This window comes from Lycorma delicatula, chromosome 1 (genome assembly GCF_047948215.1).
Source record: "Lycorma delicatula isolate Av1 chromosome 1, ASM4794821v1, whole genome shotgun sequence".
In the NCBI taxonomy this organism is placed as follows: domain Eukaryota; kingdom Metazoa; phylum Arthropoda; class Insecta; order Hemiptera; family Fulgoridae; genus Lycorma; species Lycorma delicatula.
In genome coordinates, this window is record NC_134455.1 from 162827283 (window position 1) to 162855172 (window position 27890).

Here is a 27890-nt window from a genome sequence, read left to right on the forward strand (position 1 = left end):
CTTTTCACCTTGTACTGTTACTCCAGATCTAAACTGTTCTTTAACATCATTAATTGCTAGTTCTATGTAAAGATTGAAAAGCTATGGCGATAGGGAACATCCTTGTTGGACTCTCACCTCGACCTTCCTTTTGTATTATAAATCAGTGTACCATCTTTGTTTAACACGTTATTAGATTTCAATTTATATACCACAAAATTTTCCTTAACTTTTCTGTATGCTCCGTCTATTTTACCAATGATTGTTTCTCTTTCCACTATGAACATACTTTTTTACTCTTCACTTTTTTACTTTAATTCACTCTTCTTTCGCTAGTTTGCACTTTCTGTTTATAGTATTTCTTAATTGTCAATAGCTCTTTTTACTTTCTTCATCACTAGCATTGTTATATTTTCTACGTTCATCCATCAGCTGCAGTATATATGCTGATATCAAAGGTTTTTTACTAGTTCTCTTTGTTTCACCTAAGTTCACTTCTGCTGATTTAAAAAATTTCCTTTATAACATTCTCCCATTCTTCTTCTACATTTTCTACCTTATCTTTTTAATTCAGACCTCTTGTGATATCCTCCTCAAAAATTTTCTTTACCTCCACTTCCTCAAGCTTCTCTAAATTACACAGATTCATCTGACACCTTTTCTTCAGGTTTTTAAATTCCAATCTTCATTTCATTAACACTAAATTATGGTCGCTGTCAATGTCTGCTCCAGGGTAAGCCTTGCAGTCAACGAGTTGATGTCTAAATCTTTGTTTAACCATGATAATCTATCTGATACCTTGCAGTATCACCTGGCTTTTTCCATGCGTATATTCTTCTATTATGATTTTTAAACTGGGTGCTGGTAATTACTAAATTATACTTTGTGCAAAACTCTAAAGTCAGTCCCCTCTTTCATTCCTTTTGCCCAGCCTATATTCACCCACAATATTTCCTTCCTTGCCTTTTCCAGTGCTTGCATTCCAATCTACAACTATAATTAAATTTTCATCCACTTTTATGTGTTTAATTGCTTCGTCAATTTCTTTGTATACACACTACCTCATCATCATCATGGGCACTTGTAGGCATATAGACATTTACAACTGTTGTCAGCTTAGGTTTTGATTTTATCCTTATTACAATGATTCTGTCGCTATGCGTTTTCATTTACTCTACTCTCTTCCCTATCTTCTTGTTCATTACAAGACCTACTCCTGCCTCCCCTTTATTTGAAGCTCTTTTAATTATTCAAAAATCACCTGACCAAAAGTAGTTTTCCTCATCCCACCAAACCTCGCTAATTCCTACTATATCTACATTTAATCTACCCATTTCCCTCTTTAAATTTTCTAACCTACCAACCTTTTTTAGACTTCTAACATTCCACGCTCTGACTCGTAGAAGTTATTTTTTAATTTTCTGGTGACCCCTTCCTTAGTAGTCCCCCACCACAGATCCGACCGGGGGACTAGTTTTACCTCCAGAATATTTTACCAAGTAAGGCACCTCTATCTTTGTTATATAAAAATGCAGAGTTATATTTTCTTGGAAAAAAAGCAGCTGTAGTTTTTCATTGCTTTCAGCTGCACAGTACTCAGAAGACTGAGTGACATTGATATGGCCATTTAAGTCTTCCTGACCTACGCCCCTAACAACTACTGAAAGAGTTGCTGCCCTCTTTCAGGAGTCATTCCTTAGTCTGGCTCTCAACAGATACCTCTCCGATATGGTTGCACCTTCAGTCCAGCTATTCTCTATCACTGAGCACTCAAGCCCCCTCACCATCGGCAAGGTCTCATGATTCATAGATATTACACCACTGATACCATAAATGTACATATAACATTTTTATAGGCAGGATAAAATACACATATTTTTATTTTCTCCAAAACATCTTCCTGTTACAATTTCTAAAATTTCCAAATTATTGTATATAAAAGTAATTAGATTAAGTTGCCCAGTTACTTCTAATTATTTTAGAAAATGCATTAACTTGAGATATTTAAAATTATAGTAAAACTTAAACTTAAAGGTAATCAAACTTAAGAGTAAGGAAGCTTTAATTCTAATGTAAGGCTATATAAACTTTCCAAAATAAGAAAAAAGTAAAAAAGGTATGGATTATGATTAAAGAAATAATAATAAACAATAATACAATGCATTAGAAAATATATGCATCCCTGATAGTGGCGATTATTATCCCTTATTTTTCTTACTATATCAGTTGGCAAAAGGCAGATGGATCCACAGGCTTATCCCAGACCTGCAGAGATGGGTTAATTGCAAGCATAGGGAATTAGGATACAGGTTGACTCAGTTCCTTACCAGTCAAGGATGCTTCAAAACATACCTGTGCACACAGACACAGACACTGAAACCCTCTACAGAATGCTCTGGGAGTAAGGACACTGCATAATACACAGTGTTCGTTTATGATCAGTTCTTGCAGTTTAGGGAACCATGCTTGAGAGAATTTGATGTGCTTTCTTCAGATAACATCATGGAGCAAATCAAATGCATGTAGCACACAGTGTCTATAATGTTGAAGAATACACTCTTTGGTCAAAATTTGGAACTGAAAAGGGAGTAGGTGTTCCCATAGTATTTTATGCTGAATCTGAATAAGTATTCTGAAACAATCTACCACGTAATGTTCTTAAGTTACAACCCCTTAAATTTATTTTCAAACAATACAAATAAGTTAGTATGTCTGTATGTTTGCTTATTCACATCTGATTTACATTGTGATGCATGCTGTAGACCTATATTTGATACACAACAGTTGAATGATGTCACTTCATGTCAAGCCAGACATATATAGATATGTCAGTGAGTCAAGTAATGAATAATTCAACGTGATGTAATTTCTTTTTTCAGATCTGCATAATGCGATTGCACAAAGTTTATATGTTCATGCAATTTTCTTAGATGGGATAACCAACTGATTTGAAAGCAAGTCAATTTTAACTTTAATAAAAGTTGCACACAGGAAAATCCATTTGAATCAATAGAAAATCACTAATTAGCTTTTAATCTGCATTTGATGAAAGGGGTTGTTATTTTTTAATGTTACAATAAAATCCCCCAGAAAAGTTTTTAATGAGAATTAAAATCAATATTGTCTAAATAATGCTTATGCTTTATTCAATAATGTAATTTCATAATTTTAGGATACAAAACAAAATTATGTCTAAAGACCAGAAAATGTCATATATTGGAATGTAATTAGAATAGTACATTGTTAGAATCATGTAATGCAGACTTAAAAGAAAAAATATGCCTACAAAATCAAGTGTTAGTACTAATATTATAAATTATGCTAACTACATTAATACTTTATTCATTTACCAAATTTAAAATAAATTTTACGTTGGAGTTACCAATTAGACCACATTTAATCCACAAATTATAAATCTTTTACTGAATAATACACAGTATGTCTGAAAAGTTCCCAACTAAATTGAATAAAAATACAGATTTAAAGGTAAACAAATTTACTTACATCAGCCTTCTACATAGAACCCTTCTCTAGTTATACACTCATTGTAGTGCAGGTAGAGCTCATCAAATGCTCTGGAGAATCACTTCGTGAAATCACCTTCAACTGCTTGATGCAAGCCCTTTGGATGGCCAGAATGTCATCAAAAAAGCGATCTTTCATGTTCAACTTGAGTTTCGGGAACAGAAAATAGTCTACTGGGGCCTAGTCAGGTGAATAGGGCAGGTGGGATAAGACAGTGATTTGATTTGCGGTGTAATAACCTGTTATAACTGTTGCCATGTGTGCTGGGGCATTGTTGCGCAAGAGAGTCCAATTACCTGGATCCCAGTACTCGGGACAGATTCGACGAATGTGATGCATCAGGCATTTCATTACTTCCAAACAGAATTTAGAATTTATGGTTTGACCAGTTGGAATAAATTCATGATGAATCAGGCCCATTCGAATTGAAGAATCCAATCAATTGTCTTGACTTTGATTTTTGCTGCCTGACTTTCGCCGGTCTTTGTGCTCCAGGACTCAACCAAGCCGCGGATTAACACTGTTTGCAGGTCATAATGAAGCACCAGTTTTCAGCCCCAGTTACAACTGTTTGCAAAAAATTCAGGTCACTATCAGCAGTTTCAACAAAGTTTTGAATGCAAGAAAGACACACCTGTTTTTGTTCTTTGGTCATGAAGAGTGAAATAAAACAAGAGCACACCTTTCGGCAGTTCATTTTTTTCTGTTAGAATAGTACGTACTGCATCTTTACCGATGTTTAGCTCTTTTGCTATCGCCCAAAGGGTAAGATGAGATTGTTTGAGCAGGCGCGCACACACTTTCACAATGTTTTCGTTGTAAACAGCTGTTGATGGCCTCCCGCTTCGTTCGTCATCATCCAATAACTACAGTCTTTAAACCACTTCCACCACGTGTATGTTATAGTAAGAGATGCGGCTTCATCACAGAATGCTTGCTGGATCATAGAATAAGTTTCAACAACAAATTTTTGAAGTTGAACACAAAATTTTATTGTGCTTCTTTGTTCCATGTAGTGAGCTCACATAAACACAATGTACGCAGTTGAACATAAGTCGAGGCTGGAGTGATGAAGTTTTGTACACACACTCGTCAGACATTGTACTACATAGTTCCTTGGTTGTCTGAGAGATGGCACCACTTGTATCGACTACAGAAATTTAGTTCAGGAACTTTTCAGATCTCTGTGTACATCTTGCAACATTAATTAGTAGTTTATTTTATCCAACAATAAACTAGAAAAATTAACAATATTTTTATCTGTAATCCTTTTTTAAAAGCACATTACTTACATAATATATACATATAATGGCTTAATTAAAATACAACATGTTTCCATATCAGTAGATTAAATGTACTAAGACAACAAAAAATCTGTGCTCAGCATGTTATTATGATTTAGGTAATTTTTTAACAGTTTTGTGAAGCTGCTCTTGAAAAGAAAAATCCTTTGTTTTTATATTGCCCACCTCTTTCAAATGCATGATCAATGAAAGAACATCTATCCCCATAGTAAATTTTACTACCAAAACTGTTTCACAATATTTATTTTTTAAATAATAAAATAGATCATATAATTTCTTTTTGTATGAAAATACTTTTATAAAAATATTTATTTCAAAATTTTAAAGTTTTTATTTTTATTTGGATAAGTTAAAAAAAAAAAGCATTCCAGGAGCGGCATTTCAGAGCCAAATGATTGAATCAAGTGATATTAGATGAAACTGGAAGTGAAGATCTTAATTTTAGCAATGTGGACAATGAAAAGGACAATGAACATAAACAACCAAAAAAAAAAGCAGGTAAGATATCAAAGAATTTTTTTACAACTGGATACATACGTCAAAAAATGTTTCTATACCTGGGATTTCATATCCTAATCAATACCATCGGATAAAATTTTGTGCATGGACTGAAAATATAGAAAGTTGTGACAGCATTTTGCAAGGCCAGTTTACAACTTAACCCAAATTTCTTGAGGTAGGTCACAGCTAACCAAACGTATCACAATTTTGATTAAATTGAGCAAGCCCTTCGTAAACATTAAAATCTTTACCTCTATCCAACATCAGCAAATAATCAGTCAAGCAAGTGGGAAAAATCAGATTATAGACATGAATTCCCATTTTAAAAATTGTGTACACTTGGCAAATGAAATTAATCTTACAAACAGGAAAAAAGTGTATTAAACTAGTACACTTTCAAGAGTAGTGTTTATACTTATTCGAAGATAGCTATAACTAGAATATCCCACTTTGAATAAAACATTTACTCCAATTTTGCAACAAGAAATTGCTATTTCTAGGTTAAATGAAAAAGTAAAAAGTCTGTCAGGAACAAAACTAACATATTTTTTCTGGAAAAGTATTTGAATGCAAGTACTAGTAGTAACAGGTAGAATGCAGCATTAGTACCTAGTGTGCATGCATATTTTTTGTAACCTCACAAACCACATCATTTGATATCCAGAAACCCCTTAGAAGCAGTAGTGTATAGTCTGGTTGCTGCACCATTTTGTGCAAGACTACATGATTCTGCACAAAACAAATTATTTTGTGATTTCATGATGAATTATGAAACTGCATTATGTTCTGCCACATCCAGATAAAAACAATCTGTGTGATTAAGCAGGTTTTTGGGAACGCAGCAACAGGCATTCACAAGAGTGGTATAACCCAATGGCTGAACTTTAGCTGAGTGACCAGCATACCATTAAACCACCACCAAGCTGAAATTCAAATGTCATAAAAACTGTGCGATTTGATAATGGAAAACTATTAGCTGCATCTTTATTTGCAAAGACACTGAGATTAGTAATGTTCTGTACAAATAATTCTAACAGATGAGTTAGGCATGCAGAATGGCCATGAAAATTGTGACAAAGCAGTTTTTCTTTGAAAAACAGATTTGTTTTAACACTGTACAGGACATGATGGAGTGCATTAACTGCAATCCTAACTTAAGATAAACTGGTAATGAATCTTGGTTACTGAATATGTCCCAGAAACCAAAGCTCAATCATCTCACTTAAAGTCACAATCATCCCAAAGGCCAAAAAGCAAGGTAAGTAAAGAGCAAAGTGAAAATTATTCTGTTGACTGCCGTGGAGTTGTGCATCACAAACACACACTAGAAAGCCAAACTTCAACAGTACTACTGGATGTTTTGTGTTATCTTTTTTTAAACAGTTCAGTCTATGAAATCAGACCTAGGGGTATCAAATCATTCCATTGAAAATGGCTTCATAATAACACACCTGCCTATTTATAACATCTAATTTAGAATTTCTTGATCAAGCATGGAATTCTTCAGGTTTGCCAACTTTTTAACTTTTTATGCTATTTCTGCAAGCTGAAGATACCAATGAAAGGTCTAATATTTGGCTGAGTTATCACAAATAAAGTGAAATACTATAAAAGTAATTTTTTTGTCTTCAGTCATTTGACTGGTTTGATGCAGCTCTCCAAGATTCCCTATCTAGTGCTAGTCGTTTCATTTCAGTATACCCTCTACATCCTACATCCCCAACAATTTGTTTTACATACTCCAAACGTGGCCTGCCTACACAATTTTTCCCTTCTACCTGTCCTTCCAATATTAAAGCGACTATTCCAGGATGCCTTAGTATGTGGCCTATAATTCTGTCTCTTCTTTTAACTATATTTTTCCAAATGCTTCTTTCTTCATCAATTTGCACCTCTTCGTTCGTCACTTTATCCACCTATCTGATTTTTAACATTCTCCTATAGCACCAAATTTCAAAAGCTTCTAATCTTTTCTTCTCAGATACTCCGATTGTCCAAGTTTCACTTCCATATAAAGCGACACTCCAAACATACACTTTCAAAAATCTTTTCCTGAGATTTAAATTAATTTTTGATGTAAACAAATTATATTTCTTACTGAAGGTTCGTTTAGCTTGTGCTATTCGGCATTTTATATCGCTCCTGCTTCGTCCATCTTTAGTAATTTTACTTCCCAAATAACAAAATTCTTCTACCTCCATAATCTTTTCTCCTCCTATTTTCACATTCAGTGGTCCATCATTGTTATTTCTACTACATTTCATTACTTTTGTTTTGTTCTTGTTTATTTTCATGCGATAGTTCTTGCGTAGGACTTCATCTATGCCGTTCATTGTTTCTTCTAAATCCTTTTTACTCTCGGCTAGAATTACTATATCATCAGCAAATCGTAGCATCTTTATCTTTTCACCTTGTACTGTTACTCCGAATCTAATCTAAAAGTAAAAGTAAATGAAATTAAAATACATAGTGATGACAGTATTTTATTTTCCATTTTTGTCTCTTTTGCAAATTTTATGCATGTTACATATGAATGTGTGAATCTTTATGGTCACTTTTTAGTAAATATTCTATTTTATTATCTTTTCTGGCATTAAGTTTAATCTGTTTAAAGACAAAAACCATTAGATATTTCTAATTACTTTAGTATTAAATCACTGAATAAAGTGACTTAATAAGTATAGTAGGAAGTAGGCTCCTTCAAATCTAATAAAATAACTTATATTAAGAAGTTATAAACTTACACTTCTCTTTTGAATATCTACCAAATGATATAAATCTTGTTTTGAAATGAATGCAGAATTTTGTTGTAAATTAAAAGATAAGCTTATTAAATGTGGAACTTACTTTGATGCACACTATACTACTTTTTTCCTATGCATTTTACTCCTTCAGAAACTATGCATTTTGCGTTCATATTTCACATTTATTTTAGATACCAGTTATTAAAAGCATTTAGTCTTAAGTCGTTGTTGTAAAAGCAACTAATGTATTGGTGCAATCAGTATAAAGCAATCTATATAATAACTTATGCTTACAGCCAATGATAACATGTAAAAATTTGACTAGGATATTTTTCATAGATATTTTATTATTTAGTCACATCTTATTACATATTTTTTCTACCCTTCTGCATCCTGAATAAATGAATCTATTTTCAGGTTTAGCGTGTCTTTTCATTTTTAACACTACTTGGGTGTTACATGGTCACAAGGTAAAAATATTTACAAACTTTGTTTTTTTTTATAAATTGTTTTTGTGGTTTACACTCTAAAATGTATTAAAAAATTCATACGTTTTTAGATTTTATGATTTAGGTATTTTTTTAATATTAGAGATAGTTTTATTTTTGACTTCTTATGGCAGAGTTTAAATCTGCAGTTAGGAAAAAAGTTGTAATAATCAAGCTGTCTTACAAGTCAAGAAACTGTTTATCTCTAAAATTAACAGGCAATAAGCAAAATAAAAAAGGAATCCAGAAATGCAAAGAGCTGCTACTGCAGGTGAAATACCAAAGCCACAGGTTGAAAAACTTCAGAATGCAATAAAATTTAAGTTAATCTTTAAATCAACATCACAGTATGTTCGTTCAGCAAACTGAAATATAAACAACATTCGAAGTCAATCAATCAGTGGTTTAAATAATTAAAAAAGGGGTTGTATAAAAGCACATTAAATGGGTTTCACACAAAGAAAAAGGAATTACCTCCTTAACACGTTAAGCACTAATGACTTGTTAATATATCATTCTGAACGCTATCAAGGTACTGATGACACATCAAAATGTCTGATACTTTATATAGCAGTTATTTGAGCTAAGGCAGCTGCCTTGGATTACTTTACGTTATGTTTTCATTCAGAAAGGTTTTTTCAATGCTATTTTAAATTAGTTTTTTATGTGCTCATTTCATCCTTCTGGTTTTCATAATTCTTGCAACAATAAGTTCATCTTTGTGTCTTTTATAGAAAAAAAATAATATAATTTAAAATATATAAAATATTATTTTGACCATAATGATCAGATGATTGCCTAAAAAAACAATTGAATCCAGATGGTACGGTCACCTATGAAAACTATTCAAAACACAACATTTTTGAAATCAGATGTTCAGAGAAAAAACAAAATCAATACAATGAATACAGAATTGGAAAGCTTTCAGTGAAAAACTTATACATGTAGACAGCAATGAAAAGTCTTGTTACAATGAAGATAGTGGAACTTGCTGAAGAATTGGATGCATGTTACAAATTTAAGTAAGATTTTTTTTTTTGGTTATTAACAATCAAAAATAAAATAGTACAGTCACATTTAATGTAAAAAAAAGTATAAGATTACAATGATTTTCTAAATTATAGTTTTTAAATATTTTAATTTAATGTTTCTGATAATTAAAATCATTAATTTAAGAAGTCATAACAGTAAGGAAAATATATTACTATCTAAAACTGTTATTCTTCCACTAATTGTGCAGAGGTGATGTTTAATAATTTGAACAACACATCTGCTTTTATGCTGAGTGGTACGGTGTTTTTGGGCTACTTCATCACAAGACTTTTCATCTTCTGCACTGTATGGTGATTTACTAGACAATACCCTATTTTATCATCTATATGTGCATATGTCATGTTAAGCACATTTTTATATTTCAGTACCTTACTTATACTGCCTATCCTTTAAACTAATAACTTCTTTACCTTTATACAAGTATCCAACTTTTGGATTTAATGACATCTGAAAATAAAAGTGTTTTTGTCAAATTCACACAATCCTGTTCACTTATTATTGTAATAACTACTTCCTATTAAAATAACAATAATAAAATTAGTAAAAATATTTTATGGTTTAGGATTTTACTTTTTCTGAATTATAATTTTCCTTCTTTAAAACCCGCAGAACACTCTTTAATCAACTAACAAATTTTCTTCCTACAGTAAAGATATTAGTGGATAAAACTGTTACGTACAATAAATCTAACTATTAAAAAAAAATTTGAAGTTCAAAATTATTAATAGATACTGACACAAAGTAAATAAACAGATTGAAGACTAGTAAACACATTGTTAATATGAAAAATCAGAAAATAACTAAATGGTAGAGAAAAAACTTCCATTTAGCTATTTTTGAGTGACAAAATTACTGGTAACTCAAAACTTTATACTATTACATAACACTTTCATCCATCAAAACCATTGTAGGCATACATTACTTATATTTTACTTTCTTTATCTTACATATAATGTATTGAAGGTGAACTGAGATACCATTGTTACCTTGCATCCAAGGTATTAGGTGTTCAAGGTTACCTGTGAATTCTGGTGAATTCGTTTCAAGTTAATGCAAAAATAATTTCAAATTCATGCATTTAATTTTTAATTCAGCATTTTATCACAATGCAATAATCGTAAAAGGGAAATAAATAAAAACTATTCTATAAGTGAGAGCAATATACTCAAAAGAATTCAGACTGATTAATAATAGAGAATATGATAGCACAATTTTCATGAAAGTATAGACTTTATAAAAGCTACCCAACAAGTGATAGCAAAGGCCATACTGTTTCCACACTGCTGTTGATAGTAAGGCAAACTCTCTCGGCACCAACCTCAAGCAAAAAACTAATAATGACTTAGTCATCTCATAAAAAATTCAAGAAAAGTTAGTTTTCATTGAAAAAATTTAATACCCAAAACAATTAAAGGTGTTTTTGAAAACTTTGTATTTAATTTTCAACATAATTTTCCAAAATACACAATCTATTCTTTAACTGTTACCTAAATAATTACATTTTTCACTAATAAAATTTTTCAATTATTATATTTATCAATGATGAGAATCTGGATTTATTGGCTCTTTATATGTTTTCTTCCACCATTGTATGTACTCCTTTTTACGCTGTTCTCGACGAGCAAAATATTCTGGGTACTGGGCTTTCTCTAATGGATGCCAATAGTCAACAACCCAATCAGGAATAACACTATCCCGACACCAAGTCAGACCACCGTAATCATTAGCAACTGTAAAAAAAAATTATTAGTTACAACTTTAAAAGTTTTATTCTTATACATAATTAATTCAATTTTATAGTAATATTTATTTTATATATGGTAATTACATATTATAAAGGTAATAATATTATAAGGTATATTACACATAATATTCAAAGTAATAATATACCATACTGTCACCTTAAACTTTTTCCTAACACAACTTTCTAAATGAAAATTTAACACAAAATAAGTAATTGTTAAAGGTTGGAAAAAACTAAACATAACTTATCTTTCTAATCATTTAACGTAACCGCGCCCTCAGCTTCTGATTATGTATTCAGCAATGCTGAGTAGCACATCAGTTCTGTTATACGGTTCAGTAGTTTCTCTTAAAATATACAAATTTATACAGTAGTCCAGATTCAAGTATCAAAAGATGAATTGCACAAGATAGCCAACCAAATTATATTTACAAGCTGAACTTTAGGATTTTTTATCAGACCTAATGCCACAGCTTTTCAATATTTTGAATTTGTGTGCCAGTGTTGAAGTCTACAAAATTGTGGATAGATTTAACCATTGTATATTTAAAATGTTAAAATTACAGATTGCCAAAATACTTTTAAATAACCAAAAATTAACTTAATAATAATAATAAATAATAATAACTTTATTATACTTTTGTCAACAACAAATTTGGTTTCATCTATTTAAATAACTCAGCTACTCAAGCTTTTGTGTTCAGAACAAATAAACTGTCGAAGAGTTGGAACTGTTATCCAAAATACTACTAGTTGACACACAACTTTATCAGACAGACAACACAGGCCTCTGCATTTTTGAAGGACTGAAAAATCATTTTCAAAAATGACTGAAAAATCAACAGAGGAAGCAAAACTTTGGTTGGCTCTACTAAACTTTCTTTCAGTGTTTTTCATATCTTTTAAGGTTTGTCTTTGTGGTCATCCTTTTTTATTATAGTGCTGCTTTCTATGATTATCCCACTAGCACAAAAACCATGGATATTTGGTATAACTGCTTTGTTGTTATGTTTGTATAACCACAAATTGTCCAACCTTGATTCTTATACCAAAGTGTTTAATTAAAAGTAACTCCAGATTTTCATAACAGTCTTCCAAATGAACAGAATGCCCCACTGGTAAAGAAGCATATTACCTCCATTACACAGAAGAAATGCCTTAAGACTCCTTTTTGACAAATCAATGAGCAATCTCCATTCACAAACGTTAGTCAATGAGAAATTATTCCGTGAGCCAAGGTATATCATTACTGTAAACTAACACATCTTCTTCAACCTTGAGCCTAAAAGTTCAGCAAAGATTTTAGGAAACTCTCTCACCAAATAATTTAATTCAGACTGCTCAAACAGTTTTGGTTTATCACTCCAGGATCATATAATTTTCATTATACAGTTCATTACTACAGGCCTTTGAAACCATTTATTCATTATATATATCATCTAATTCATCAGATGGTGAAGGAAAGGTATTACTGGTCCATAAGGTTCCGGACATATTGCTACTCAAAGATTTGGGTGAAAAATGTCCTGTTTTTTAATTTGAATCCCTATATTATACATGAACAAACATAACAATCACTGTTACGGTAGGTAATCCAAAGCAGATTGTTTTTTTTATTTTCTGTGACTACTGGTGAAGCTCTTAAACACACAATGACCAAACCTTATGAGGAGCCAAAGATTTGTCTTGGTCTTTAAATTTCACACAAAAATATGCAAAATATATTTTTTATGAATTTTGTAATGTTTCTTTGTTGTTTTTTGACAGTAAAGTAACTAAAAATATTTTTTTTAAATCAGACACTGACAGCCTCTTAAATGCCATTGAAATTTAATAAAAATGTAAAATATAATTACAGTACATAAAAAAAATTATAAATATTAAAAAAAATTTATATTAAATTAATGAAGTTATCACAAGCTAATTAAAAATGCACTCACAGTTGTAAAAAAAGGTACTGAACTTAATTTTTGTCTAGAATAGCAAATGGTGATGGTGGGGAGCCAGACACACAGTAACAGGAAAATGATCAGACATGTAGAAACATGAAAGTGGCTATATGTTTAGTTATCATAAATCCATTACATTTTTATTTAGAATATCAACCAACTTCTTGCATTTTCATACATAAAAGAAATTGTTATTGTTTATTTAAACAAGTTTTACATAATGATCCTTGATAATAGGCTAACACCTATTATCAATTAGAAGTTTTTTCTTCTGTCTATAGACAGAACAAAAAACTTCTAATTGTGAAATAACTTGCATGATGGAATTTAGTATTTTCCCATTTTCAGTATTAAAAACTCTACTGAAATCACTATATAGATTCCAGATAATTTTACCATCCTTCACAATTTGCAGTGAAGAAACAGTTATAAAATGTTGAGATATTTTAATATTACAATTATAACAGTTACTACAACAGAAAAAAACCATTGTTTAAATTGGTCACATTGCACCACTTTGCTCATACTTGTCTGAACTGAACAACGTGGTCTGTTAAAATTCCATTCAATTTAAATTAAGGATTATACCAAACTGTTATTTGCAATACTGGCAAGAAAAAAATCTGAATCATTAGAACTGTATACAGTCATAACCAACTAAAAATATCAACTCAACCATTTGGCAAACTTAACTCTTCCATTGGTAAACTGTATTTGATGCGTAAGATTTTTTATAAAGTTAATAATTATATCTGCTTATCATTTTTGCATAGTAAAGAGCATATAAGTGAAGTAGTATGTCAACTAAATTGCAGTAGTATCTGTGCTGTTGTTTATGGGTTATGATCACAGCCAATACTAAGGAGTCAATATAATTAAGTAATATTATATAACTTAATATTAACTTAATATAATATACTCTTGTTATTCCATACAGATAAACTTAGGATATGGTTCTTGCTGATCAGAGAAACCTGTTACTGGCTTCCTATCCTATAGCTGCTGCTTCTAACATTTTAAAACAGGCAGCTGAAGCATATTCTTGGTCCAAAAACTGGTAGAATTGGAAAATACGGTCCAATTAAGAAATCGGTTCTCCAATAAATCAGCTATAAATTTTAACTATATTAAAAAGTTTCCTTATTAAACTAGAAATATTCAGCTCATATACAGCTACAGTAAGGCCACTTGGAAGACTGTAAGGAAAGGCTGACAAAATGTCAAAAGGGATTTAAAACAGGTTGGGGAGAACAGACAATTGGTGTAGATGATAGGAAAAGGGAAAGTAGAATGCACAAGGCCAAAACTCTATGAAATTTAGATTAAATACAGAAGCAAGTAAATGAGATCTGTGAACAAGAAAAATGAAAAGTGCTCTACAACTCAAACGATGATTCCACTCTCAGTTTTACAGTTTTTTTAAAGGTTTGGTTTTTTTCCTATGAGCTAGTGGAGATGTGAAAAGACATCAATCTTAGTTTTTTGAGAATGATGAGTTTATTCCCTTTCTATGTAAAAGATTTAAGACAAACTTCCATTTAGATGATTCACTTTACAGGGAATGACACGATTTTATAGATTAGTCTAAAAAATTAAATAGCATAATGCATCTGTCTGCAAATACAGAAATTCTGTGGCTTATAATATTTTACACTACATGACCATAAAAACCATAAACATGAGAAAATTATCACTAAAGAAACTAAACAAATTTCAAAATCATTAAAATAATACAAAGAAAATTTTTCAAGTGATCTCTTTTCTTACATTTAATAGGCTGATAATGTTGTTTTGCATGCAGTTCCTTTTCCCCTTCAGCTAATAACTGTACAGCTTTAATATTATCTCTGATGTCCTTATTCTTATCAAATCTACTACGAAGAACTGTAGCTTCATATCTTAACACGGTTCTGTAAAACACATATATTCCAACCTATTTTAAAATTAAGGAAATATTACCAATCAACAAATATATAGTCATAAACTAAATTCAATGAAATAAACTTTTTAATATACTGCTGACAGGGTGTAACCATAAAAAGTATAGTTTGAGGAACCACACACACTTTTCTTTTCAAGTTTCGAGATCAAATGCACATTTTATATGCATATATATATATATATTTTTTTTTTTTGTCGTCAGTCATTTGACTGGTTTGATTGGTTTGGCTCTCCAAGATTCCCTATCTAGTGCTAGTCATTTCATTTCAGTATACCCTCTACATCCTACATCCCTAACAATTTGTTTTACATAATCCAAACGTGGCCTGCCTACACAATTTTTCCCTTCTACCTGTCCTTCCAATATTAAAGCGACTATTCCAGGATGCCTTAGTATGTGGCCTATAAGTCTGTCTCTTCTTTTAACTAAATTTTTCCAAATGCTTCTTTCTTCATCTATTTGCCGCAATACCTCTTCATTTGTCACTTTATCCACCCATCTGATTTTTAACATTCTCCTATAGCACCACATTTCAAAAGCTTCTAATCTTTTCTTCTCAGATACTCCGATTGTCCAAGTTTCACTTCCATATAAAGCAACACTCCAAACATACACTTTCAAAAATCTTTACCTGACATTTAAATTAATATATATACATATATATATAATACTATATCATACTACTATATCATAGTAGCTCAGCAAATACAACAAACAGGATATATGCACTCTAGGTAACAGATAATGTAGATAGTTTCTCAACATTTAGACACTATTCTGTAATTACTGACCCACAACAGTTCACATCTAAAATCATCATGATGATAAAAATAATATTTACAGTCGAACACCATTTAAGAAAACAGTTACAAATATATTAAAAGAATTCTTCAACACAAAATCTAGCAAAAGATCTGCAGCCAAAGTATAATCTAGAGGTTTTGTGAAACGTCAATGCGCTTTTATTACCCAAGAATTGAAACTGAAGGACCAGCATAAATGACAGAAGAAAAAATTCTGTCATTCTTTTAAGAAAAAAAAGTAATAAGTCCATGCAAAGTCAAGAGATGATGCTCACAGTATATTATTGAGATCATTCTTAGTTTCCCACATCTCTTCTAGAGCAGCATACAACCAAGTATGTTGCTGTCGGATACATTCATAATTCTGTTGTTGGCAGTCATTTGAATTGACCAAGTATTGCGAACTGTGAAAAATGGATGTAATAGAATTTCGTGTGGTAATCAAAATTATTCTTTGAAATAATAAACCAAACAGGAAACTAAAGCTGAGCTGGATAAATACTATAGTGAGTCAGATCCAACGATAAGTTGCTTGTTTATTTGGGAATGGTCATATACATAACATCTGGAATACATACATACATATATTGTCAGGAACATAAAACAATGAATGTTCCACACAGTTGTTGCGTTACAACTGTAGAGAATGTTGAAGAAATCCACAATATGGAGATTAAGGATAGAAGTGAATGGATGCATCATGTATTTACATATACAAAAACTATCCACAAGACGGGTCACATGTTTGCTTATAACTGATCAAAAGCGTGAATGAATAACTTTTTTTAAGCACTAAAACAGTATTTCAAATTGGGAGGAAGTTTTGCAGTTTCATAACAGTTGAAAGTTGGATATCAATACAGATCTAAAATCAAGGAACAGTTAAAACAGTGGGTAGCTGTCAGAAGAGCTTGCTCTAAAGAAGAAGAAAGCTACTCCATCAGCAGGAAATGTAATGACCAATGTCTCATGGAGTGCTCAAGGCATATTCTTCATCGACTTTCTGGAGAAAAATAAAATGACTGGGCAATATTATACACTCATCTAAATCATTCATTCTCAAGGTGGGGGATTAAATACCCCCTTGTAGGCACTGGTGGCCTTCAGGGGGGGCGGTAGAAGGCCCACAAAAAGCTGGGGGTGTTCAGGCACGGTCTAGGAAGGCGACGGCTGATTAAAAAAAAAAGAAGGAAAATTTATGTTTCCTGATATTTCAAGCTAAAATTAAATACATAAATATGCATTTTAATAACTGCTTTCATTTTAAATCTAAGTTTTAACTCAAATACGATATGCCACATTTAAAAACAATAATTGCATGCAATTACTGATTTTAAGAGTGCATCTTAAAAACGGCAATTGCAATTATTATTTTTAACTGATGGTATATTTAAAAATTTAGGGGGTGCTAGAAAATCTTTGGTTCTCAATGTGGGCGGTGGACGAAAAAGTTTGATAATCAATGATCTAAATAAAGAAACAAAAAAGACCAAATTAAAAATTTTTTTCTTCATTTACTACCATTTTTCTGAGTTAACAGAAAATATAAGATAGGATTTTTTTAAACTAGTTCCCCCTTCTTGATGCCAATATACTGACAACAAGCCATAGAGAAAGAAAATCATGCCTGACTGGGATTCAAAACAGGGTTCTTTCAGATATACGAAGTCTGTTCAGAAAATTATTTGTGTTTGTCCTCTTCAAAGTACTCCCCTCCCCTATTCACACAATTTTTCCAGCAGTCCTAGGTAGCTTCATTTTAAATAGCTTTTAAGGTCTGTAATGAATTTGCTTTAACGTCATCAATAGTCTCAAAATGGCATCCTTTCATCACTGATTTTAATTTTGAAAATAAGAAAAAATCACAAGGAGTCACATCTGGCAAGTAGGAAGGGCTGAGGGAGGACAACCACCTGATGTTTAGCACAAAACTTGAATTGTTGTGGTGAGAGAACCATGGGTGTCTCACTACAACTCTGGTCTCTTTTGCGGATTTTTTCACATAACCATTATAAAATGCCTTGATAGTAGGCACAGTTCACAGTTTCACTTTAGAGGCAAGAATTCAAAATGCACATTCCATTAAAATTGAAAAAACATAGAGCATCACTTTGTCATTGGGTCGAGACTGATGTGCTTTTTGGAGCATGGAGATCCTTTGCCAATTTGTGATGACTGAACTTTTGTCTATGTTGTAGCTGTAAACCCAGCTTTTGTCTACTGCTGTTTCCTTTGCATGAATGTTTCATCGTCTGTGGCTTGTTTCCTACAAACATTCACTCAATGTTCTTTCTGTTGTTTGGTTATCAAACAAAAAACAAACTTTGCTGCTACTTTATACCTGTTCAATTTTTCAGTCAAAATGTCATAGCATGATCCATTTGAGATTTAACCTCTTCTGCAAGTTCTCTAGCAGTCAATCGGTGATTTGCATGCACCAGTTGAAGTTTAAGGCCTTCACGTAGAGGGACATCTTCAATTGACTGATGATCACTTTTAAATCGTGAAAACCATTTGTAACACATTGCGTACGACCAGCAGCATCATATTCATAAGCTTAATTCAAAAAGCTGTTTTAAGTTTTCCCCAGTTTTACACAAAATTTTACATTACATTGTTCCCGAATTGTACATTAAAAAAAAATCGCTACTAACATTTAAACACATTACAAATTGCAGCAAATACAAATTGCAGTATGATGTAAATTGCAGTAATGATGCTTCAGTCCATTAATCATAACAAACATAAGCAAATGTTAATCATAATAAAAAAAACATAATTATCATAACAAATAAGGAGTTATTTTATGACATGTTTCACATGGCATCACCCACGATGTGATCAATGTTTAACAAATCCATTCTAAATTATTATACGAATTTCAGTAAGTCATACCCACTGAAAGCATTAGCTCCTTTGCAATTTATGGTTAGTTGTCACTTGAATGTTTAGTATACACTACGAAAGACAATATAAGACAATAAAAGACAATATTTCCATGCTTCTCTTTAGGTTTTTTATTTCATGAGCATGAATAACAATTTTGCCAACAACAGGTGTACTGTAACACACTTTTTTGTTACTGTCCAGTTGTTTTGTTATTTGCAGTCATAGTTTTTTATTTTTTTTATTTCCAGTTGTTCCACATTTGGAAATATTTTGTTGACTTTTATGCATAGGTCTGTATCAACATCTTTAAACAGTGTCAATCTTTGTTGTAAGTCTACCTGTTAACATTTAATTAAAATTGTGAGTTAAAATAATGCGTAACAATATGACACTGGGTGAATGAATAAAGTTTCTTGACAAAATAAAAACATACCCACATAACTTAAGATAGAGTTTACTATCATAACTACCCAGTGTACAGAGAAGTATGATGGCTCATATCATGCTCCAAGAAAATAAATATACCAGAAATGGGCTTTAAAAATCATGGAACATCTCAGAAAAAAACCGTGATTGCAAGGGCCCACTTCTTGAGGAAGCTCTGAATGAATGGTTTGCCACTAACTTCACAGGGTGTTAGTGTCAGGGGTCCAATGCTTAAAGACAAGGCAGAAGATTTTGCATAAATTTAAAGCAATGGATGGCTGATTATCTCATTGGAGAATGAGAAATCAGATAAAATACAAAAAGGCTCACAGAAAATTTAAAAAAGATACAGAGAATGCTGCTTCATGGAAATCTATCAAACTCACAAACAAACAAAACTCTTAACTGGGAAGGCTGTCAAGCCTCGTTGTTTAAAATTGCTTAGAATAGGCAGTTTACTGGTATATTACATTATTTTTCTAGTAAAAATGACAAGTGCAATCTTTTCAGAATGGCTTAGCAATTGGGATGTCGAGTTGCAAAAAAGATTAAAAAAAACCATGCTATTGATTGACAATTGTGCTGCTCAACCTGAATTTTATTACTATTGAATTTTTTTACCACCCAATACAAGCCTCATCCAACTACTGGACATGGAAATTAGAAAAAAATATGAAGTCTATTTACTGATCTAAGTTGGTAAACCACATTCTTCTACAAACAGAAGAAAATTTACTGAATTTGGGCTGAGTGCAATAGTCAACAGTGCAAGTTCTAACGAACTCCATGAAAAGTAGGCTATGTAAACAGCTATTTTGGACTACATTAATCAATTTACAATTCGGTTTACACATTAAATTTTTGCAACTGCAGTATACTGTACATTGTGTGTACAATTTTTTTTTTTTTCTATTTATGGGCGAAAAACGCCTGGGCATTATCATCACCTGGTAGATATTAGTAAAAGGGTAAAATAACTCCAAAATAATAAACTATACCAGGTGTAAACGTAATATTAATCATATAATAAAAATTTACTAAAACAAGCCAAGAAGGCAAAATAAAACTCAAAACCAATACCATAGACAAAGTTGATAAAATATAAAAGTTAAAATAATAGATTAAAGAAAGTATATAAAACTTACCTAACTCCGATTGGTTGTGCAAAAATTCCCTCCCCTGATAGTAAAATTAAATAAATAGAACCAAAAATCAAATTGAAAATAAAGGTTAAAATTGAAAAAAATAACTCTTTACAGAAAAACATATATGAGCATATTAAATCCTTTGCAGTAACCCGGTACTAAGCAAAAAGAAAAACACCCATTCCAAAATCCTGCTATCGTTGTTTCTGGGTATATTAAACTGACGACGCAACGCCACATAACATACGCAGTCCACAAGAATGTAGTGTACAGTCATGCGGCAGTTGCATTGCGTGCACAGGAGTGGGTCTTCTCCTGACATTAGGTATTCGTATGTGACCCTCGTATGTCCCAACTGCAACCGGCAGAGGACCACTTCCTCACGACAAGAGTTTCTGCAAGAGGAGCCCCATGGCAACACTGAATCCTTAATCCGTTATACTAAGTAATACTTAGTAATACTTTGTATTATGTTTAATGCAATACAGTATTCGTATAAAAGTTACAATTTACAAATTCATTTATTAGGGCCAGCCGTTTAATTGAGCCAAATTGCTCCAGCCCCATTATGTCCCATCCAACTAAACAGCTAAAGCATGGTATGCACTGCAACATGACCCCATTGTACCTCAATTGCAATGCAAGGGCTATCAAGAAGGCAATAATTTTATTCTCTCTACTTATCAATGGTACACTATAACCAATGTTGCCAAATAGCCTGATTCACTGCTGCACCAAAAATATATAATTTATATATAACAATCTAACATTCACTTAATAAAAGCAAGTAAATCTGACCAAAGGCTCAGCCGTAAAACATACATTCTTTATAATATATAATGCAGATTACCATAACAGAGTGGTAGCATTTTCATCTTTCATCACAGTTCTAAGTCTGAATGCCAGTCTGACATGACTGGCAATTTGTACAGAGTTAATTTGTAACAACCACATATTAATCTCATCATTGTTGTCATAAAAGTTTTTAAATTGTAGGTTACCTTATGCTATTAATAAAATAATTAGAGATTTAGTCAATTTTTCAAGTAGGCCATCTAACAAGACCACGTAGCACTGATTTTTGGATGCCAATTCACAAATACTGTGCTAAAAGTATTCACTTTTGAGTAGCTCAGATATTAGAATGATCAGAGTGATAGTAGAATGATCAGATATTACAGTAGTTTGCTTTAAAGATGCTTAATTTTTTTACTTAAATTTTTACAATCAATTCATACTTAAAACACACTATATTACAAGAAAGATGAATTTTGTTCATGTTGATATCTAAATCTAGGATATTGTAACATTATACTTACAGACCATAATTGACTCTCTTGCAACATCATACATAAAACACTATCCTTAAAAATAAATAGCTCCAGATTATCCACAAATGCTAATACACATACCTATATCTTATCAGGACATGAAAAACATATTTAGAATATAAACAAGATATTTTACTCATGTTAGCCAATAAAATTATGGGTCAATCCATTTGAAGTTACCCAAGGGTGGTTGCTTGACCAATTCAAAAAAAATTTAAACTTACCCACTTGTTTCCAACATATTTCAGGACCTTAAAACTACTTTTTTTTTAAATTCAAATTTTAGCTTCAAATAACTCTGATGAAGCTGGTGATAATCTCAAATTTGCACAACTTACAGTGTTTTTGTAGATGTTTATGGCAAATAAAAAAGTTTCTTGTATATTGTACTGCTCCAAGGGGGCTCTGGATGAATTCTGCAGTGAAGGCAAAAACTGAGTTTGAAATCACTAATGTAAATATCTACAGAGGCATTGACATCGTGGCATCCCAACAAGGCCTGGCTTATTACTATGAAATGTAAAAAACTATAAGGTGAAAGAAGACAACTCCTGTTAAAGACCATCAATGCTGTGATGGGGGGAGGGGTGGTAACCAGAAGAGTCACAAGGCGAGTGGTATCTTCCCCTACAGGGTTGGGATGCTCCAAGGGGAGTTGATTTCTTGTCTTCTTGGCACGTTAATATTTTTATATTACTATAGTTGAAATAGACTTGTTTGAACCATTCTACTGCAGTTTTCATGCTGTAACAGACGCTTGAAGTCATTCCAGTTGTCAGGAAAATTCATGTTACAATATGCTCATTTATGCTTGTATTATTTAGCTTTGCGGTTACAAACTGGTCAGCCTGATAATAGTCAGTGACCTGTTCATATCTTTACAGTGTGTCTCAAATTTCATCCGAAGAGTTTACTTAATATATTTTCAAATTTTAAAATCAGTTAAATTTTTATATTATTTTCAAGAAATTTCACATAAAACAATGGAAGAACAATGTTCCATGGGAATTTATGTTAATGAAGTGTCATAAAACAGTGTATGGTACCAGTGACAAGAGAAATCATTAAAATTTATGAATTTAGTGATGAAAACTAACTACTTTATTTTTTTACATATTAATTCAGATGTCAGTAGTGTTTGTAGAAATTAAAAAAAGGTTTTTGTCAAAATTCAGTCAAGCCACCTGTAAGGACAGTTATGTTGTGACCCTTTGAGAAGGGTAGTTAAAAACTTAAGACAAACATTAGAGCAAGCTCTTAAAGAACACATTTTTCCAAATTTAAATTTAGTTCTTGGAAAGTCTCTTTGTGTTAAATGTTACAAAAGTATTTTTTCTCAGCAGAACAAAGAATTATATGAATGCGAAGGCAAAGAGATTATACATTGCCTCATATCACAATTTGAACAACTGGATGCTGCTTGTAGCATTTTGGGTGTATCACCTCCATCAAAATTGAAAAAAATTAAACACAGATCAAAGGACATCAGCATTAAAGTTTAAAATATATAAGGTTATCTGAAAAATTATAAAAGAATCTTGAATTGTTTTGACTCAAAAGTTTATGAAAATTAAAATCCAGCTCAATCTTCTTTACATAAATATGATCTTATTTTAAAACTAAAAGAAAAATGTGTTCTTGCTTCTAACGAAGATAAAGGTTAAAATTATCAGTTTGCTTCCCTAATCTTGGACCAGATTAAGCATTTGGTTAGACTTACTAGAGTTAATGAGCAAGGCATTCTACCAGAGTGAGGTAAAAAATATAAAACAAGAATTAGTAACAACAGAATTAAAAAAGTTGTGTTATTTTATGAAGATGACAATAATAGCAGGCTGTGTCCTGATAATAAGGATTCTGTTAGCATGCGTGTTAATGGTGTCAAAGTGCATAAGCAAAAGGCCTTGTTCTGACAAACTTAAATGAATTGTGTCTCGTGAAAACCCTGCGGAAAAAATTGGAAGATCAAAGTTCTGCAAATTGTATCCTGACTGGTGCATCTGGGACTTATACATATGTTTGTGTCTGCCCCCACCACCAGAACATCAAACTCATGATTGATGATCCCCAACAATGTTGATTATAAGGACTTAGAAGACATCTTTGTTTGTAGCAAGGATAACACTGCAGCTGTATGATGAATGTGTGCATCTAATGTCCAGGTAAGCAGGCAGTGATTGATTGCCCAAAGAGTATGATGTGTTCCAGATTACAATAGTGTACAAACAGTGGATAACAGCCAACAGGGCAGAGATGATTACTGTTCTTCACACCGAAGATGACTTTTTTAAATCAATTGTGGAAAAATTGGAAAAGCTGAAAACTCACCATTTTGTGTCAAAATCTCAACCTCAGTTTTTCAAGAAGAAAAAATCAGAATTGATGAATATTTGATGTTGGCAGACTTTGCAGAAAACTTTTAATTTTTTGTTAAAGATGAGATATAAAGCTTCCATTGGATCAACAGCCAAGTCACAGTTCACATCTTTTGTGTTCTATTTCAAGGAAAATATATTACAACATAAAAATGTCTATTTTAAGTGATCAGTTGAAGCACGATACAGCACATTTTATTGCTTTCAAAAACTTTTAACAGACCATATCAAGGAAGCACATCAGAACATTAAAAAACTCATCTATTTTACTGATAGTGCTTCAAGTCAGTATAAAAATACAAAGAATTTTGCTAATTTGTACAATCACAAAAAAGACTTCTTGAAGCAGATATCTTGAATCCAAATGGCACTTCTTTGGATTATCCCATAGGAAAAACACCTATGATTGTATGGTAGGAACAAAACAAGAGGTGACAAAGGCAAACCTGCAAAGTCCATTAAACAGTCTGATACATTGATAAAATTTATTCATTTTGTAATCACAAACAGAAAAACATCAAGTAATTTTTTTATTAAATCAAACAAGATAGCCAAGATTTCAGAAAATCTAAAAAACTGTTTTTACTGCTCTGAAAGTTGTTGGTACTAGAAGCTACCACAGTATGTTTCTGTATCAGAAGGCATTGTAATATGACACCAAGGACTATGAAGACCATCCGGTGTCAAGTACTGTACCACTTTCACTTAAGGAAAGAGACTCTATTGCTTGTGTGCATGACATCTGTGGGTGATAGGAAAAATAGTAGATATTAGCCTTGAAAATGACAATGTGCAGGTTCATTTTTCCCACTCAGCTGGATCACAAACATCATTTCAAAAGCCTCAACAAGACAAAGTGTGGGTATCAATCTGCAAAGTCCTGAGAAAGTTGACATCACTTGAACTAACAGTGACAAGTCGTACTCACACAATTTCAAAAGAATTATCAGAAGAGATATCACAGCTGTTGGTTAATCACTAAATAATAAACTTCATTGCTACAAAAACAGGCATTTCATTGAAGAATAATTAAAAATGTTGCTACTATTTATTTTTTCTTCAATAGTGTTCACAAAAATAAACCAATAAAATAATAAAAATTAATTCTTGAAATAAGATGTAGGCCACTCATTGAAATCTGTTTGGATAAGTTTTACAAGCATTTTTGAATTGAAATTGTATTAGATTACTGGTATTATCATTAAAATACTGAAAACATCAACTTTAACAACATAAGGACTAAATATAAAGAGCAAAGAAGACAAGAAACCCCCTTGAGGCACTTCTTTAGAGTCAAATGGTATCACTTTTAACAAGTTAACTTTTGAGTGATTATAACTTTTTTAATAGTACAATACACATGAAATTTTTTTATTTGCCATAAGCATCTACATAAACACAAAGTTGTGCAAATCTGATATTTTTAACACAAGCCCCATCAATTACTTGAAGCCAAAATCTGAATTTAAAAAAAAAATTATTTTTTATTAATTATTTTTATATTCATAAAATTTAGGGGGTAAGTATATCACCATTAATATTACTTGTGGTAAAACTACTAATACATACCTACATATATAAAAATTGAAACTGTCCCTGCCTCTTGAAAAAAAGTCCAAGTGAAATTTCAGTTTTTCATGTACAACTTTACTGGTAATTTTCTCATAGAAAGAAAAAACATAGGGAAATAAACTACTAGACCTATCTTTTATCTTGAGAAAATATGATTAAATTGATTTTTTTCTGTAAACCCTTCCAATCACAAAAATTGGTGTGCACACTAACAAAAACGGCCACCACATGTAAACTGCTTGAATAAAAATTTAAAAAAAATAGTTTTGATGTCCTGAAATATGTAGGAAACAAGTGGGTAAAATTTCAATTTTTTTTAATTGGTCCAGCAACCAGCTTGTTTTTTTGGAACAATTCAAATGAATGTTAGGGCGGAATTGGCCCTAACATTGTGAAATAATTTTAGTAAACTGGGCTCCAGAAAAAAATTTATAATAATAATGACCATCAAATGTACTAATTTGTCTCCTCCTCCTTCCAACATTTCGGGAGTAAAATATTTTATTTCCCTTGTCATTATTTGTCAATTGTGATGTGTTTTTTTACAGTCCTGATAATGTTTAACTTTTTAATAGATAAATACTGTTCCTACTGATGCTTTCTCTTCTGCCTAGAAAAGACCTACTTAAAAGATGTGAAAAATGTTATAGGTTCAAAAAATGTCTATACCTAGCTTTCAGATATGGTGAAAAATAATGTTTTTGAATGTTTTTTTCTAAAAAGGAATCTTTTAAGTTTAAAAAATTCAGCAAGACTTGGAAAGAAGTTGGGCAACAGCCCTGAAAATATCTTCAGACTACAATTGCAGAAAAATAGTCTCATTCTTTATATCATGCTCTTAATTTTTTTTTTTTTAATTATATTTTGTTTTTAATATAAAACTGGTGATTAATTTTAATCCTTGGATTATTAAAATTGGACCCTTACAAGATTTTTCCAAAAAAATGAAACCATAAACGAAGTGTTTATTACTTTTTTTTACTTACCAAAATATCCATAAATATTTCAATTCTTGAATAGATTTGTTTTTTTTTTATACTGATCAATACTTAAAGTGAGATTTCCCCTTTAGATATGTTTGGGTTGAAATATAAGACATTAGCTGTTCCATGTGTCTTCCTTCTTGAATATTATTTTAAAGGGAGAATTTAGTAATCAACTACCAAACTACTTACCTTATTCTAGCAACTAGTCTGTTAAAAAGTTGCACAGAGTTGAACAATACAGTACAAATAAAATCTCTTACCTTTCGCTAAAAGTAGATTCCAAATTCCTGTAAGCTCTTTTATAAAGACTGCAAACCTTTTTGGCATGTGTAATAATTCTTACAGGTACGTTAGGAACGGTCATTTTTAATGCAATATTATTTTCTGATCACCTTCAAAATTTTACTAAGACACAGCAGGATTAGTTCTATAGAGTATTATTGCCAATTTCCCAACTATATTTTGCCACCAAATCAGCTGATGACTAAACCCTTTGTTGACAGTTTTCGTATCGATATAATATTTTATAGAAGTTCGTAAGTTATCAACTGGCAGTAAAGAACTGCGATTTAATGGAAAATTTTACTCATCGCATTTTATAAATTATTATTGATTAGCTTTATCGCAAGGAGCTGAATTGAAAAATAATATTTCAACTTTTATTTTGGTTAAATGAAAATTGGTATGTTTTGCTGAAAATTAATTCAATAACAACTAATCAGAGACCATGCTCAATACAGATCAAAACCAGCTTATCAATTTTGAAAAACATTGATATTTTCAGAATGTACAGGTTATTTTTACTAGTCGATTCAGAACAATGCTGCTGTTAAATTAAAAACATTTTTATTTGATGCTCAAGGCAATTTTTCTCTGCTGTAATTCCTACGTAGCGAGTGTAACACATCAATTTGAAATTATAAAACGCAAAATAACTGTGAAGATTGGGTTTCTGTGCAAGAGAAATCGAAATTCATGAAGAGTTAATCAAAATGTGTAGGACCAATAAGATGTAGTCCAAATTAACTAATAATAGCTTTACAAACCATAAATATTTGAACCGGATTATAAGCAAACCATTAAGATCGTATACAGAATGTATCACGAAGTTCTCCCGGGTCTTTCATAACCTCT

The 27890-nt window shown here is 31.6% G+C and overlaps 1 protein-coding gene across 1 annotated transcript; it reads right to left on the reverse strand.

The window, feature by feature from the left end:
* Positions 1-11002: 11002 nt before the first annotated feature.
* ND-B22 (NADH dehydrogenase (ubiquinone) B22 subunit) lies at positions 11003-27212 on the reverse strand. The gene is made up of 3 exons (XM_075366296.1): positions 27017-27212; positions 15055-15197; positions 11003-11324 (listed from the first exon to the last, which is right to left on the reverse strand). Exons 1-3 carry the CDS (start codon positions 27118-27120, stop codon positions 11131-11133), a joined length of 441 nt encoding a protein of 146 aa, XP_075222411.1. The 5' UTR covers positions 27121-27212; the 3' UTR covers positions 11003-11130.
* Between the last annotated feature and the right edge of the window lie 678 nt (positions 27213-27890).